Consider the following 16,306-nt stretch of genomic DNA (forward strand, 5'->3'; position numbering starts at 1 on the left):
CCCTCCCTTCTTCTTCGTTTACATCCTGATTCTTTAACACTTCGGCCTCAGTTAGCTGTTCTAACACTTCGGCCTCAGTTAGCTGTTCTTCTTCTTCTGAGAGCACGATAGTGGGAATATCTGCTCTTGCCACAACAGCGTGGGTGTCTTCTATCAGAGTCTCATTAGTGGCTTCTTGTGTTTCTGTATTCACAACAGTCCCTGACTCTGGTACTACACTGCAGTCTATGTTCAGCTCTGCAGATGGCTCTACCTCCATCTCTATTTCTTTGTTTACATCCTGATTGTCCAACCATTCGGCCTCGGTTAATTGTTCTCCCACATCTTCTTCTTCTTCTTCTGAAATCACACGTCCATTTTGCACCCGTTCCAAAAACCTTTGCACCTGATCCCAAATCTGATCTCTTGTTTTCTGAGCCCTGTCTTCTATCTGATAAAGATTCCCCTCGTCTTCTTTTGGCTGTGTCTCTTCCTCTCTGGAGTCCTCCAGTTCATCGTCTGAACTCTCCGCGTGAGAGTAGTGGTACTTCTCCTTTTCATAACGTGATGTCGAACCTTTCGTTTCTTCCTCCTCTTCCTCTTCGATATCATCTTCCGGCTCCGAGGGGAGCTTGTCTTCGCGGAAGTAGTGTACCTCAGCTGAGAACTTGACCTTCCTTCCATCTGCCTCGGGAAGCTCCACGTCCTGGGCATCTCTCACACCTGCAGAAAACTCTGCTTCTTGGTTTAACCCTACCGGGATCTGGACGTGATGATATTGCACACAAGCTATAGGATCAGTGGCCTCTGGCCCACTGTGGGACCCTCCCAAACGGAGCTCCTCCTCCGGCAAAGGCAGCTCCTCTTCCACGCCGCGTTCTCTTGCGTTTGTGTACACCGGTACACAAACGATGGTGAATCTTGAACACTCAACTTTATCCTCCTCCCCTTCCTCATCCACGACCCCCACACTCTGCACCGCTGGCGTGGAGCACGGCGCTGCCGTTTCTGGCGACATGCAATCAGCAGCAGCCTGTCTGTCATCTAGCTGCCCCACCGTCTCAGCAACAGCCTGTCTGTCATCTAGCTGCCCCACCGTCTCAGCAGCAGCCTGTCTGTCATCTAGCTGCCCCGCCGTCACCGATTCCTGCATTTCCGCCGGCATCTCTGTCTCTACAGATGCACTCAGGTCCACATCTTCTCCCGGACTCACATCAGTGGGAATATCTAGCCCTGCGACTACCACAGCCTGGCTGTACTCTATCGGCGTGTCATTAGTAGCCTGTTGTGTTTCTGTATTCACGACGGCGCCCCCCGACTCGAGTGCTACACTGCAGTCTAGTTGCACCTCTGTAGGTTCGACCGGCATCAATTGGACTTTGGGCTCTAGCTCCTCCAATGCATTGTCTACGGGCCTGGCCTCTGTGGGCCCTGTGGTCGGGATATTCACCGTAGGTCCTGCTGACTCGGCTGGCACAGCCTCTGTCGCCACGGCAACCTCCACCTCCTCCTCCACCTCCTTCTCCTCCGGCTCGGCGGCTGATGTCTGTGAATGATAAAAGGTTCTTGTTGATTAATTGCATCTGAATTGCTAAAATATTAAGCAATAAAAAACAAAACAAAACAATCTTACATCACGCGTACATGCCAGTTTCAGATCACACCTGTTAAGACGGAAAGCTGTTTAAAAAAATGATACATTTCGGTAAACGGCAGTTTACGATATATCAAATGAATGGCTGCATAGATAGTCTCAAACAAACAATGCATGTTCGTTCACACGCTGCAGTGCCTTATTATCTGAACCATGTTAGCACCAGAGGGGGGAGCTGTCACCTTTGGTGAGGTGGAACCCAGAGAGGAGGACACCCATCCTAGCGGAGACTGATTGGACAGAAGGACAGACAGTCAGAAAGAGAGAGAAGACAGTCAAAATGGACACACAGTGAACACTGTACAAAAGACAAAACAGAAGAACATGAGAAAGACAGGACAGCTCTTAGAATCAAGAAAATATTGTATGGATTGTTCCCGGGATATCGTGAACATTTCTTTCTTTCTTTTTTGGTCAGAGAAGAATCTCACCAAATCCTATTATATCAAAGCCAAGGCATAACAAATCCTTAACTCTGACCTAGATTCTTACTTTAGAAAGCAGATAACACAGGGATTTAGTATTCCCAATTGCAGTTATGCAAGAAACCAACTGGAAAATTGACCCATACAATGTTTCTGTTAGCAAAACTATCGTGTTAATAGAAGCCCCAGGTGGGTTTTGGGAGATAAGCGAGTTGGTGAGGGGGGCAGAAAGCTGCAGTGTGGCACTGTGCCAAGGCTATGAAGTCACTTCTGGGAGCACTTCTCAAAGAAAGTCAAAGCGGCCGCTGTGAAGCAAAATGATAAAAAACATCAAACAAACAAACAACCTGCCCTGCTCCCCCCACCGCCCCAATCCTCATTTCCTCCTTTATCCAACATTGCAGCCTGCTGCCCTAACTTTTAATTTATACTTTTGTTGAACGAAGTAGAACAAACATGACAAAAAGAAAGTAGTAACACACACAAATAAGTAATCTTCTTCATAATGCGTTCATTCGTTCGACCAAGTGTAAATTCACCTTTGAGGCATGACGCAGCTGTTTATGCTTTAAATACATTTCCAAACCAATGCAAAACCCCTTGTATCAAAAAAGAAGCGAAAGCGTTGAGCACAACAGACACCAGCAGCTTGCTCAGTATGAGTGTAAACACCATGGTGTCTTACACACAGTCAGCCATGCAGAGCAAAGCAGTTGGTTATGTTTTTGTTAAAACGTGTCTGGGCACTGCTGTGGGAGTAGGTGACACTGGCCAACAACTTCACAATTTCATAGGAAAATGCTCGTTCTTACAAAATCCAAGCAGAGTGATTCCAAAGATGGCACTATCTATTTGACACAGGATATACAGATATACTGTATTTGTAGAGATCCATGTTGCCTGGTTAAAGAAATGTCCCAAAACCGGTTTCCCCATTTTGATAAGAAAAGGTTTTCTTTTGCCTTTTAAGATTGTTTACAGTAGAGAGACAGGAAAGAGACGGCAGAGAATGAGGAAGTGTCATGAGGCATTGGATAAGAACCCACAAGGTCACCATTAGATATGATGGGCCTGACAGGTTACGCCACCAGGATGCTATGATGACACTAACTTTACAACCTTTACGCCACCAGGATGCCATGATGACACTAACTTCATAACCTGACATTACAAAACAAACATTAATTGATGAAATCGGGAGAGTTGACTCCAGGACAAAACCTATTTTTTCTCCTCTCTTTTCTTTGTTGGCCAGTGTGAAGGGGTACGCAGTACGTGAGCGTATGGAGCAGGGTGGGTGTGGGGGTGAAGCTAAATTGAGTTTGATTTTCATACAGTACCACCGCCGAGGACTTTGTGGACCTTTCGGTTACGCTTTGAGAGGTGGTCACCGTCAGGCTCGACTTTAATTGCTCAGTTTGCACGCCGTCAAAGGTGAAGATGTCCGCTCGCTGGCGGAGCGCCTCGAACGCCTTCATCTCCTTGACCTCCTTTGCCGTCATGCTGGCGAACTCTGACCCTTCCGTCGCCTTCACCACCTCGGACACCCACGACGCCTTGGCCCTCTTGGGTGAGTCGAAACCTTTAATCTCACTTTTCTCTACCTGTTTGGTCTCCGTCTTGGGACTTGCCTCTTCCAAGGTGGCTTTGGCGTCACGTTCGATTACCGTCGGTGCAACACCTTTCTCTTTAGAGGGAGACGGGAGCTCTTTCCCTTTAGAGGGAGACGGGAGCTCTTTCTCTTCAGAGGGAGACGGGAGCTCTTTCTCTTCAGAGGGAGACGGGAGCTCTTTCCCTTTAGAGGGAGACGGGAGCTCTTTCCCTTTAGAGGGAGACAGGAGCTCTTTCTCTTCAGAGGGAGACGGGAGCTCTTTCCCTTTAGAGGGAGACGGGAGCTCTTTCTCTCCAGAGGGAGACGGGAGCTCTTTCCCTTTAGAGGGAGACGGGAGCTCTTTCTCTTCAGAGGGAGACGGGAGCTCTTTCTCTTTAGAGGGAGACGGGAGCTCTTTCTCTCCAGAGGGAGACGGGAGCTCTTTCCCTTTAGAGGGAGACGGGAGCTCTTTCCCTTTAGAGGGAGACGGGAGCTCTTTCCCTTTAGAGGGAGATGGGAGCTCTTTCCCTTTAGAGGGAGATGGGAGCTCTTTCCCTTTAGAGGGAGATGGGAGCTCTTTCTCTTTAGAGGGAGACGGGAGCTCTTTCTCTTTAGAGGGAGACGGGAGCTCTTTCCCTTTAGAGGGAGACGGGAGCTCTTTCCCTTTAGAGGGAGACGGGAGCTCTTTCCCTTTAGAGGGAGACGGGAGCTCTTTCCCTTTAGAGGGAGACGGGAGCTCTTTCCCTTTAGAGGGAGACGGGAGCTCTTTCCCTTTAGAGGGAGACGGGAGCTCTTTCCCTTTAGAGGGAGACGGGAGCTCTTTCCCTTTAGAGGGAGACGGGAGCTCTTTCCCTTTAGAGGGAGACGGGAGCTCTTTCTCCTCGTATTTGACCTTGCCTGCCTCTTCTTCCTCAAACGCTTCCTCCTCTTTGCTCTCGGCGTCCGACTTGTCCTCCGCGTCCTTCAGGATGATGAGAGTGCCCCTCTTGTCGCTGATGGCCTGGGACACCTCTTGCCTGACGGAGCCGGGGCTGATCTTCACCACTGAGCGTTCCGACAGCTCCTCCTGCGAGTCGGGGGTCTTCTCCTCCTCCTCCCTGATGGTCCCGTCAGAGAAGACGTCGTCGTCCAGTGTGGTGGAGAGACTGAGGCCGTGCGGCCCCGAGGAGGTGAGACCGTCCGTTATGTTACTATCCACCACGTATTTCACCAAATATCCTGCTGCCTGGGTAGGGAGTGGGGGGGAGACACTTGGCTTACAGAGAACTGGGCCGGTTAAGAGACACCAGTACTACAGAGACAGAGGGGGGTTTAAGCACAGCCAAAGATACAGCTTCGCTGAGAGAACACACACACATACACACACACAGGTCATTTGAGATCAAATGCAAACACATACAAAAAGTGCAAACAATGAGCTACATAAATATTTGGACAGCAATGTGTTGTTTGCTGCACCATGAAAACGTGGGGTGTGTACAAAAAAGGACAATTCTTTGTACATTGTTCGGGAGAACCTTGGGTTGTATTTGTTACTTCTGATCAAGGAACTGGAAGTAGTGATTTCATCCTGGTCTCAAAATCACACCTTGGCTTTAACCTTTAATGTAAACAAAGTATATTCTCACAGTATTCTGTCCTTACAATGGAATCACTACTTCTGGTTTCTCGATCACAGACGCAACAGATAACAGATATAACTGGACAATATTCTTACTTGAATCATGTCACAGTAACATAACTCAAGGTTCTACAAAAGTTCAACCTCAATTTAACATAACCTTACATAAAAATCTAAAGCCAAACCAACACTCTATCTACATTTTAACCCTACTGTGATAGCAGCATTACACACTGTATATGTATTAGCACTGTGCCAAATACTTGTGGAGCTCAGGAATAAACGCCAACACACAAAATGCACAGGTTTAAGTGTGATAAACATGATCTTTAAGGATTTGTACCTCAGTTGCATGAGCTTCCTCCTCCTTGCTCGTCTCGTCTCCCTCTGTCTCTTCTTCTTTAGTCTGCAACAGAGACAAACGCTGCTGAGAGCCACAAACAACCACACAATAGACGGCCTGTGTCCAGCGCAGTGACAGCCACCGTGTTCCCATGACACTGTTCTGTGTCCAGCGCAGTGACAGCCACCGTGTTCCCATGACACTGTTCTGTGTCCAGCGCAGTGACAGCCACCGTGTTCCCATGACACCATTCTGTGTCCAGCGCAGTGACAGCCACCGTGTTCCCATGACACTGTTCTGTGTCCAGCGCAGTGACAGCCACCGTGTTCTCTTGACACTGTTCTGTGTCCAGCGCAGTGACAGCCACCGTGTTCCCATGACACTGTTCTGTGTCCAGCGCAGTGACAGCCACCGTGTTCCCATGACACTGTTCTGTGTCCAGTGCAGTGACAGCCACCGTGTTCCCATGACACTGTTCTGTGTCCAGTGCAGTGACAGCCACCGTGTTCCCATGACACTGTTCTGTGTCCAGCGCAGTGACAGCCACCGTGTTCCCATGACACTGTTCTGTGTCCAGTGCAGGCCGTCACTGCGCTGGACACAGAACTTCTGTGTCCAGCGCAGTGACGGCCACCGCGTTCCCATGACGCTGTTCTGTGTCTAAACACTGCAGCAGAACATGAGCATCATCTCTTACATTTCAGTGGGTTCTGGGCTGTTTGAATTACGAGTTATCGTAAATAGTTTGAAATAGATTAAATCTGGTGACAATCTAAATAGATTTAATACAAAATGTATCGCGATGCAAACAGCTGAGGCCGCGTAAAAAAAGAAGAAATTACAGGATCTTTGTAAGAGCATTGATAAAACGAGAATGACTCAGTCATAACCGACAGCTCTCGTTTATAAACATCTAAAATCAGGTTGTGTGCCGCAGCTGCCTCTGCCTCAGCTCACGGCTTGCAGCGTTCAGAATATGGGTTTTATGCCGTTCAGACTATAGGTTTTATGGGTAAGTCTGCCATTGGCTTAGAGGCAGCCAAACATGAAAAAGTGTCTACTAAGGTCGTCTTTACAGTCGCTAGTAGAGAAGTAGCAAATGTAGTCCAGGCGCTTAAAAGCTTAATAAATAATGGGCGTTGATATGAAAAGGGTTGAAAACCACTGTTTCACCACTGTGAAAAAAGAGAAGAGAAGAAAATACTGGATTTGTGTAAGAGACAAGAACAGCATGAAAAACGGACTTTAACAACATTTATGTTAACACAACCGCGCAGGTCAATCATACCACTGCTTAATGTCTGTGGCAGATTAGTTGGTGATGAGATACTTCTTGTTTTTTGGGAGAAACACAAAATGACTCGCTGGGTTAAAGAAACGTTCCACATGCAAGCAACTTTATTCACACCGACTATTAAAGACTAATTTGAATTGAACTGCATTTTATATATTAACAGTTGTGCTATTGTATTTGAGTGATTATGTTGTTATCACATGTGACGCTAGACGTGATGAGAATAAAGAATACCGTATATGAACACTCAAAAATATCTGCCCCATAGAGCCTTTTTTGAAACATGAAATCTCTGATTTAACAGACAGCAATACGGTGCAGAACACTGAACCACAATGGAAACAAGACACTGGGGCTTTTTAACTTTGACTGTGCTACCTGTACTGTACTAATCAGGTTAATAAAGTATTCAATGAATCAATCAATCAACAGGAAGGTAGATCTTGAGGTGGACTCAAACCTACAATATCATAAGCAAAATCTGATTTGTAGTTCTTTGTGTGCAGGTGTCATGTGCCAAAAATTGATAATGTACAACTTCACAACTCGTAGATTTGTTGTGAGCTCTCAGCTTGTAGCACAGCTGTGTGACAAAACGAACTAGATAAGTAGGCCTGTGCCTAAATATTAGGAGCATGAACTGGGCGCCAACACTAGACCCTTAAATGACACAAAGTGCCCTTCACTCACTCCCTTCTCAGACTCATTATGAAAATGATTCCTGTGTTTCGGTAGTGTGTGGGTACTGTACTGTTACTGTATATAAGAGACTCTTTAGAGGTTCACATCATGCTACACAGACACACACACACACACACACACACACACACACACACACACACACACACACACACACACACACACACAAATTAACTGGGGCTTACATCCTGCGAGTCGAGGGGTACTATCATGGGCGCCTCGTCCGCTTTGGGTGAACGGATGGGGGACGACGACAGTCTCTTCTCCCACTCCGTCATGCCCGGGGCGTGGCCGCCCGTCTCCAGAAAGGAGCGCTTCAGCTCGCTAATGTTGCTCTGGTGCTTGACCAGGTCCTCCGGGGGTTCGGTGTCCTAGCCGACCAATCAGTGGTATTACAAGGGAGGCGAGGGCCAGACGACGGCACAGATGGAACGGCGGCCATGCTCAAAAAGTAAACCTGATGGTAGCTTGCATGTACGATGAACCGATGAGAATTGGGAGGCATGAAGCGCAGCTGAAGTGTCTTCAGACTGCAACTCTGACTGATATTGATACGTAAATAGACCACCTGCATTTTACAGCCATGGTTTTTAATTAACAAAAAACTGAAACCAGATCAAAATGTTACTTAAAAACGAAATAAATGCAAAACTATAATAACCTTGTTCTACGCCTCTGTTTACTTTTCACAGTTCATTGTTCATGGCTCCTTTTTTTCTAGTCGCTATGCAGAGCACCTGTGAACACTGCAATGTCTGGGCAGCTTGCATACCGAGCAAAACAACAGCAGAAATTATATCTATGTAGTGGCTGTTACAAGTGCAATAAATGATTCTTAAATGCAAAGGAAGCATTTAAGTCCTGCTTGCTATAATGGAGATACATGGCTTCATGCATTTAGGCTTTATGGGTTTAATTCTGTACAACACCCCCAATACTCGTTGGATTAGAAAACTGCAAATGTTGACTTCGGTATTATTTGTTATTGCTCTATCACACACAAAATAAGTCTAGGCACCCATATTAAATCCACACCGCAAATAAACAGAAACTGTGTCCAGTATTTTCATTATTCATTGTCAATGGTGAGTCATACTCATTTGTCGTCACTCCAGTTAGGATTCCTCAAACCAAAAGGTACGTGTCGTGCATGCATACTTGCTCCATGCGTTTTCTTACCAACCTCTAGCATCAGATTACTATGCTTGATAAAGACGTTTTCTCCCTTTACTCGTCTTATGAAACTATACTGTGAAGACAGAGGGGATAGGGATGGGGGATGAGGGGTTCGTCAAGTCTAGTTTGTCGTTCAGTGTTACATTTATACAGTTCCATCTGTAGAGATTGGGAGTTTTGTCTTCCGATGGCTGCAAATCATGTACAAACTAAAATCCCAAAGAGTTTTAGTTAGTAGCACCGACAAGAGAAAATAATTCCACAAACAAACTACTAGATTTCTTAAAAAAACGCGCAGCAAACAGAAATTGAGTGTAATTACACTTCTTAGAAAGAGAAGCACAATGCAACAACAATGAACTGGTTTAGAAGCATCAGTTTATGAAGTGAAACTGTTTTGACTTAATGGAGCTGTCTGGTCTGTGCACAGTTAGTCTCTCAAGCCAGACCAAAATCTCAGAATGCCAGAAAGTCTGTAAGTCTGCCTCGTAAAGGTTTTGACAGGAAGCCGGCATCTTGTTTGTCATTTCTGTTCACAAAAATACATTTTATTATTTTTAATGTCAATTTCTGCTAAGAAGCAAGCTACAGATAAAACTTATTTTTACAGTAGCATTGAATTTACAGTAGGAGTAATTTACAAGTTTAAACTGAAGTGGGGGGCGAGACATAATTCTATATATTCTACTCATTTCCAGCATTTGGTATATCGAGTTAGGCATAGCCATTAAAAAATATGTGAGCCAATAGCCTGTCTTGAGAGACTAGTGCACACTGCACAGTGGGTGTAATGATGTGTGTCAAAAGCTGCAAGGCAGACGGACGGACGAAATGGACGGACGGACGGAAGCAGTATGGCACAAGGTTACGTTCTGGCTCAGTGCATGGGGTGGTGGTGCGATGCAGTGAGCTGGGTCACCCAGTGTACCTGAGTCCGCATTTCAGAGTCGTCCTCAGCGTCCGACTGGCGGCAAGCAAAAGAGGACATCACAGAGATGGAGCGAAAGAGAGAGAGAGGGTGACAGAGGGGAAGTGACAGATGGGGACACGCAGGGAGAGAACGATAAGTGAAAACGACACACGGGGAGGGGTGAGGGCGAACAGAGAGTGAGAGAGAGAGGGGAAGAAAGGTAACAGAGGTGTGAGACGGTGATGTGGAGAAATGGCGAGAACGCAGAGAAGGGTGAGAAAACAATGAAGGGGTGAGAGAGGATAAACAGCGAGCGGAGGCACAGAAGAAGAAGAGAGGAAAGAGGAAAATGTGTGATGAACCAAAGAAGATTAAAGCAAGAAGGTGAGAGAAGACAAAAGGCATCAGAGTAAAGAATTATGTACATTCACTTCAAAGAGTAAGCAGTATGCACTTTACTGGCAGTCATATAGAGTAGAGAATGATGTACATTCACTTCAAAGAGTATGCAGTATGCACTTTACTGGCAGTCATATTGACATAATAGTTGTGTAATGTTACTTTGCTTCACAGGTGTTACCAATTAGTGTAGCTAGCATATGATCCTTCCCCCCTCTGACTCTGTTTGACCGGAATGGAACATACTGTAACCAAATTTAGTATCATTGGTAATACAGGAGTAACATTCCACAACTATTAATGTCAATGTGGCTGCCTCGAAAAAGGTATATTCTTGATGATATGATTATTATCATATTCGGACAGTAAAAGAACATTCCGGATCCATATTGATGCTTCCGGTGTTGCCTAGAATTCCCCAATCCCCATAAGGTCTATGTCTGCCACTACATCAACTTGACTCATATGTTTTGAAGTCCAGATCACTATTTTGCCATAAACAGGCAAGGACCACGACCACCGAGGCTACTAGCCATAAACCAAGAACAAGGGTCAACAAGAATACTGCTGTTATGTTTGCAAAAAGAACGGTAGTCCTACAACAAATATATAAATGTTGAAAGTTGTGATAGTATCCCTTTGTGATAGTATCCATTTAATTTAATGTAAATAGCCGGCTGCAGAGGAAAGAGTTTTCTCAGTTTGATTACGACTCGAGCATGCCATCCAATAGAACTCAGTAAAGCAGAGACTGTGTCATTGGATCAGTGACCACCACTTTGCTATGGATTAGGTGATACGATTTTTAAGAGGGTCCATTTGGTCTGATTTGTACACACTACTGTACCAATCATTTACCTGGAGTGGACACTATGTTGAGAACCGGTAAATTGGATTACCTGTCTTTTCATGTTATTAAAATAGAACATTACTGAAACCTCTGAGTTTAAAGTAAAAAAAAAAAAAAAAAAGTATCATCTACCGTTATTTCTCCCATGTTTTAATGTCTACAGTTTTCCTTAAATGTACAAACCTCTGTGGCTGTCGTCTCCTCGTCAAAGGCAAAGTCAGTCTGTTCACTGTCGGTCTGCGTTGTCAAAACAGACCAGAACCGTTCCGATCGGAAAGCGCAAAAACAAAACAAGGAAAACCCACCTCGTCAACATTTAAGTACAACAACAACCCATCACTTCTCAACAGATACTATTCATACCCACAAATGGACAGAATGGATAATGTACTGGTTGTTGTTTTGTTATAAGCTATATACAGTATAGACAACAATAAAGATGACGGTTAAGCAAAGGAAGGGAAACAGCAAAATAATTGAAAGCAAGCACAAGTTTGCAAACAGACTCAGAGGAAGTTGAAACCTTCGGTCAGTCACAATTGGAGAGATTTGTTTTCGCTCTGATTTTGTCAGGCCAAAGTCAGTCGGTCTACATTTCTGCAAATTCGGTCCAAATGGCATATGATTTGCATTGGCGCTGGATATAAATAACACAGGATGAGCAATAATTTAATTCTCCATTTTGATCGTGATTCGTGTTTTGTCACACCAAAGTCCTATTTTTACATTTATGGAATCTCAGAACGAATGGCATATGATTTGCGACGGCGCTGGCTATAAATAACACTGGATGAGCAATAATTGGATTCTCCCATTTGATTGGGTGATTTGCTGACAAATAATAACCTGACTTTCAGGCCTCCCCCTTCTCTGTCATCATGCAACATGACACTACAGGAATGACAAGGTGCCGCTGTCTCTCTGCATTACGGTATACATTGCACTACGTGCAACTCACAAAAGCGCTGCATCGGGCAAAAACCATGACTGAGCACTCTAAGCTGCTTTTCCTCCAGAGCCAAGAAGCCCTGCTGAGGCACAACTCCAATTCAATGTGTTTTTTTATCTGCTAGTACAGGACGTGTTAGGCAAGTCGCAATGCAGAGAGACTGACTGACTGAATGAGCGCACGGTTGTCCGTGGAAATGTTTCCATGCTGCTGCCGGCGCTTGTTTTGTAGCGGTGACAGCCGCTACAAAGCCATGACTGACGATGAGGACAGAAATGGGTTAGGCACAAAGCTAGTGAAGAGATTATCCTCTGTGTTCTTAAATGTGAGGTTTGAGTGAAAGCTTTAAGTGCGTTTAGTTAACTTTGGATGAAGAGGTGGTCTAAAAATCCACTTCATCTACTTTTCAATCATCCTTTTAAAGATGGTGTGAGTGATGATTTCTTAAAAATGTAAAACTCTATATTAGTGTTTGTTCAGTAACAGTAGTCTCCCCGTCGTGCCATCTCTTTAATAAACAGACAAATAAATGTTCAGGCCTTGATAGCAGGCCTGGCCAATTTTATCCAACCAGGAGAAAGAATGCCACAAAGATAATTTAGCAGCTTAATATTTTTTGTTTCATAAATTCCAATTTCACTTGTTTATACTGTGTCTTATTCTGTCTCCTGATTGGATAAAATTGGTATCCTGACCTGAACATGTATTTTATGAGCTGGAGAGGCCCCTGTTACTACACAATCACTCTATAGCAATGTTTAGGAATAGAGAGTATTTAACACAAATTAAAACAAATCATTTACACCACCTTTAATATTATAATAACTAAAATACTAAATAATGGCACTCATTTTGTGTCTAACCCTCTCATTGGGGTGGAGTACCAGCCCGATCCACAGGGTGGGGGGAAATGGTTTTGGAGAGAGAGAGAGACACTTGCATGATCATCTCTGTGTGACGCTGATGAGGCGATGAGGTCTACAGGATGAGGAGGGTGACCAGGCAGAGATGAGGTTCTGAAAGTAGGAACACTGACAACAGACACTGGGACCGACAACAGTCTCCAGGTCAGCTCTGGAGAGGACCCCACAGAGCAGTAAGGAAAAAGGTAGATCGATCTATCGATCGTTAGAACCGATGTCATGAACGTTTGTCAGTCTAAAGCCGGTGTGGGTGGGTGGTGGTGGTGGGGAGGGGGGGGTGTACTTGAACACACAGGGTCGACGTACGCGTTCAACTCGAAAAACACACACACCTCCTCCTCTTCCTCTGAACTGTCATGGTCACTGTCATGGTCATGGAAACCGTGGGCTATGGAGGCGGTCAGGGAGGCTGCCTTGGGCTCCAGGTAGCAGAGGCACAGCGCTAGCGGGAAGGACAGCGTGAGGGCGTAGGGCACGGAGAAGGAAGTGGACAGGAGGAAGAAGAAGATGAAGAGGAAGCACGGGATGAGCGAGGGGGACTTAATGGGGAGGAAGTGGTGCGCGGCCTCGGGCAGGAAGCGCATCTCCGACAGGTCGGGGAAGGTGATGTAGCCGTCCTCGTCCAGCATGGACGACAGGTCGGGCAGGTGCAGGGAGAAGAAGAACAGGAAGCGGCGCCCGTTGGCCCCGCTCCGCTGCCCCCCCAGGCGCTGCTTGCGGGCCGAGAGCAGCAGCGCCCGCTCCTCCAGCAGGGCGTCGCAGCGGTCGGCGCGCGCCTGCTGCCGCAGCCGGCACCCGACGCCGCCCTTGGCCGGGCTCGCCGACGAGGTCCGCTTGCGCGCGTTCTCCCGCCGCCGTCGGCGGACTTTGGGCGACGACACGGGGGAGGAGGGGAGGGAGAGCTCGGAGCGGAGCGGGTCACACGCGTATAGACACCGCTGATGGAGGAGAGAGACAGTGGGGGGGAGGTGAGAAGACGTACGTGTGTGTGTGTGTGCGTGTATGCATACAGAGCAGGGTGGATGGCGGCATGAAGGGGATGGGGTGGTGGGGCGTGGCGAGCACACACAAGTATAGTGAAGGGGGGTCAAAGGAAGGACAAGAAAGGGAAAAGCTAATTAGTAAAGCGCACACAAGACAAGAAGCACTTAGGTGCCTAGTCTACAGCAGTGGGTCAGCTCTCCACAGGCACAGAATCCATTACGAAAGAAGGGAGAGAACGAAAATAAATGAAGGGAAAATAACTCACACAAACATACTTTAGGAAAACAAACGCGGCTACTGAAATACAGAGCTGTACCCTCTGAATTTGACCTTCAACGCGACACATACATACATGTTGCATACAACAACAAAAAAAATCCTGTGGGAGCCTGTTACATAATCGCAATTATTTGGGATAATTGCAATTATTTTTGCAAAACCATTTTTGTACTTTTTCAAACATTTTCTAAATTAGCGTAAACAGCAGATTGACTATTATTGTTTTTCTTTGAAACACAAATAATTAAAAGTACAACATTATTAAATACAGCCCGTTTAGGCCATAGTACATTTATGAATCGCCACTGTGTCAAAATGTGTCATGATGGTGACAACCCCAGTGGCAGCATGGGAGCGGTCAGTCAGTGACTTTTGGGTTTTACCTTGGTGTCGTGTCTGTGAGGAGTGGACGGGACGGCCTCTGGCGACTCGCCGTTGGCGGGGGTCTGAACCAGGAAATCCTCCTGCTCCTCCCTCTCCTCCTCCGCCTTCTTCTCTGGCGTCACGGTGGTGATGAGGGTGCCCTTGGCGATGGCCTTGGTGGACACGTCGTTGGCCGTGTCCCTCATGAGCGTCTCGTGGTTCTCCATGATGGGGGCTGCAGGGGAACAGCACAAAAACGGGTTTCAAAGTCTACGTTTTGTCATTCACAAACGTATTATTACAAACGATAAAACCGGGAAAGCATGAATCTGTGTCATTTTACATTTGAACCATATTTTCTTTATTCCTTGGCTATTTTTTTTAAATCTTGAAAATGTGTTCAAATCTTTGACTTTGACATGCAACACAACACAAACCAAAAGCTTAATGACAATGCATAAAAAACATGAAAACAAGGGCAATTATGTCCACTGTTCGGTTTAGCCCTGGCCAGATTCCAAAATGTAGCAAAATCTGAATCGACTGAGGAGCAAAGGACTTCTGTAGTGTAGCCTGACCTTATTGAATTTTGGAACTATGTACTTCCATTTAAGGTAGCAACTTTAGCTCTCCACCAAACAGACTGCTACAGATTACTACAGACTGTTAAGGTACAGTAGCTCTCCACCAAACAGACTGCTACAGATTACTACAGACTGTAAAGGTACAGTAGCTCTCCACCAAACAGACTGCTACAGATTACTACAGACTGTTAAGGTACAGTAGCTCTCCACCAAACAGACTGCTACAGATTACTACAGACTGTTAAGGTACAGTAGCTCTCCACCAAACAGACTGCTACAGATTACTACAGACTGTTAAGGTACAGTAGCTCTCCACCAAACAGACTGCTACAGATTACTACAGACTGTTAAGGTACAGTAGCTCTCCACCAAACAGACTGCTACAGACTGTAAAGGTAGCTCTCCATCAAACAGACTGCTACAGATTACTACAGACTGAAAAGGTAGCTCTCCACCAATACTACTACAGATTACTACAGAGTGGCAGTCGAATGAAGCCGGGAGATCAGTCGTTTGGGAGGTGTTGCTGCATGATCCTCAACCACAGAAATCTAAATTTCCTCACAGAAAGCAATGTCCTGAGCAAATCACAAATTGGCTTTCTACCAAAATATCGCACAACAGACCACATTTACACTCTCAACACCCTAATTGACAACCAAATAAACAAAAACAAAAGCAAATTATTCTCCTGCTTTGTCGACTTCAAAAAAAGCATTCGATTCAATTTGGCATGAGGGCCTGATGTACAAACTGTTGGAAAGTGGCATTGGGGGGAAAACCTATGCCATCATAAAATCAATGTACACTAACAACAAATGCGAAGTTAAAATAGGCGAAAAGCACACAGACTTTTTCCCCCAAAATCGAGGAGGGACAGGGATGCAGCCTGAGTCCAACACTCTTCAACATATATATCAACGAATTATCAAAAACGTTAGAACAGTCTACAGCTCCAGGCATCCCCTTGGCAAACACAGAAATCAAATGCTTACTTTACGCAGATGACCTGCTGCTGCTGTCCCCAACCAAGGAAGGACTACAGAAGCAACTTTATCTCCTACACAAATTCTCCCAGACATGGGCCCTGACAGTGAACCTAACTAAGACTAAAATCATGATATTTCAAAAAAGGCCCAGCCGCCAAAACCACAAATTTTTCGCAACACACACACACACACACACACACACACACACACACACACACACACACACACACACACACACACACACACACACACACACACACACACACACACACACACACACACACACACACACAC

At 45.8% G+C, this 16,306-nt stretch overlaps 1 protein-coding gene across 1 annotated transcript in view; it reads right to left on the reverse strand.

Moving 5' to 3' along the window:
- Positions 1-16,306, reverse strand: part of LOC310871144 (band 4.1-like protein 3) — a 66,212-nt gene that overhangs the window by 7,628 nt on the left and 42,278 nt on the right. Inside the window, exons 12-21 of the mRNA XM_083782633.1 lie at positions 14,460-14,674; positions 13,146-13,751; positions 11,125-11,178; positions 9,711-9,746; positions 8,790-8,855; positions 7,792-7,977; positions 5,614-5,676; positions 3,399-4,874; positions 1,816-1,863; positions 1,430-1,525 (exon numbers count right to left, since the gene is read on the reverse strand). Coding sequence (XP_083638759.1) covers positions 1,430-1,525; positions 1,816-1,863; positions 3,399-4,874; positions 5,614-5,676; positions 7,792-7,977; positions 8,790-8,855; positions 9,711-9,746; positions 11,125-11,178; positions 13,146-13,751; positions 14,460-14,674 — 2,846 coding nt within the window. The remainder of the gene's footprint in view (positions 1-1,429; positions 1,526-1,815; positions 1,864-3,398; positions 4,875-5,613; positions 5,677-7,791; positions 7,978-8,789; positions 8,856-9,710; positions 9,747-11,124; positions 11,179-13,145; positions 13,752-14,459; positions 14,675-16,306) is intronic.

This window comes from Protomyctophum parallelum (genome assembly GCF_964188405.1).
Source record: "Protomyctophum parallelum genome assembly, chromosome: 14".
Classification (NCBI taxonomy): domain Eukaryota; kingdom Metazoa; phylum Chordata; class Actinopteri; order Myctophiformes; family Myctophidae; genus Protomyctophum; species Protomyctophum parallelum.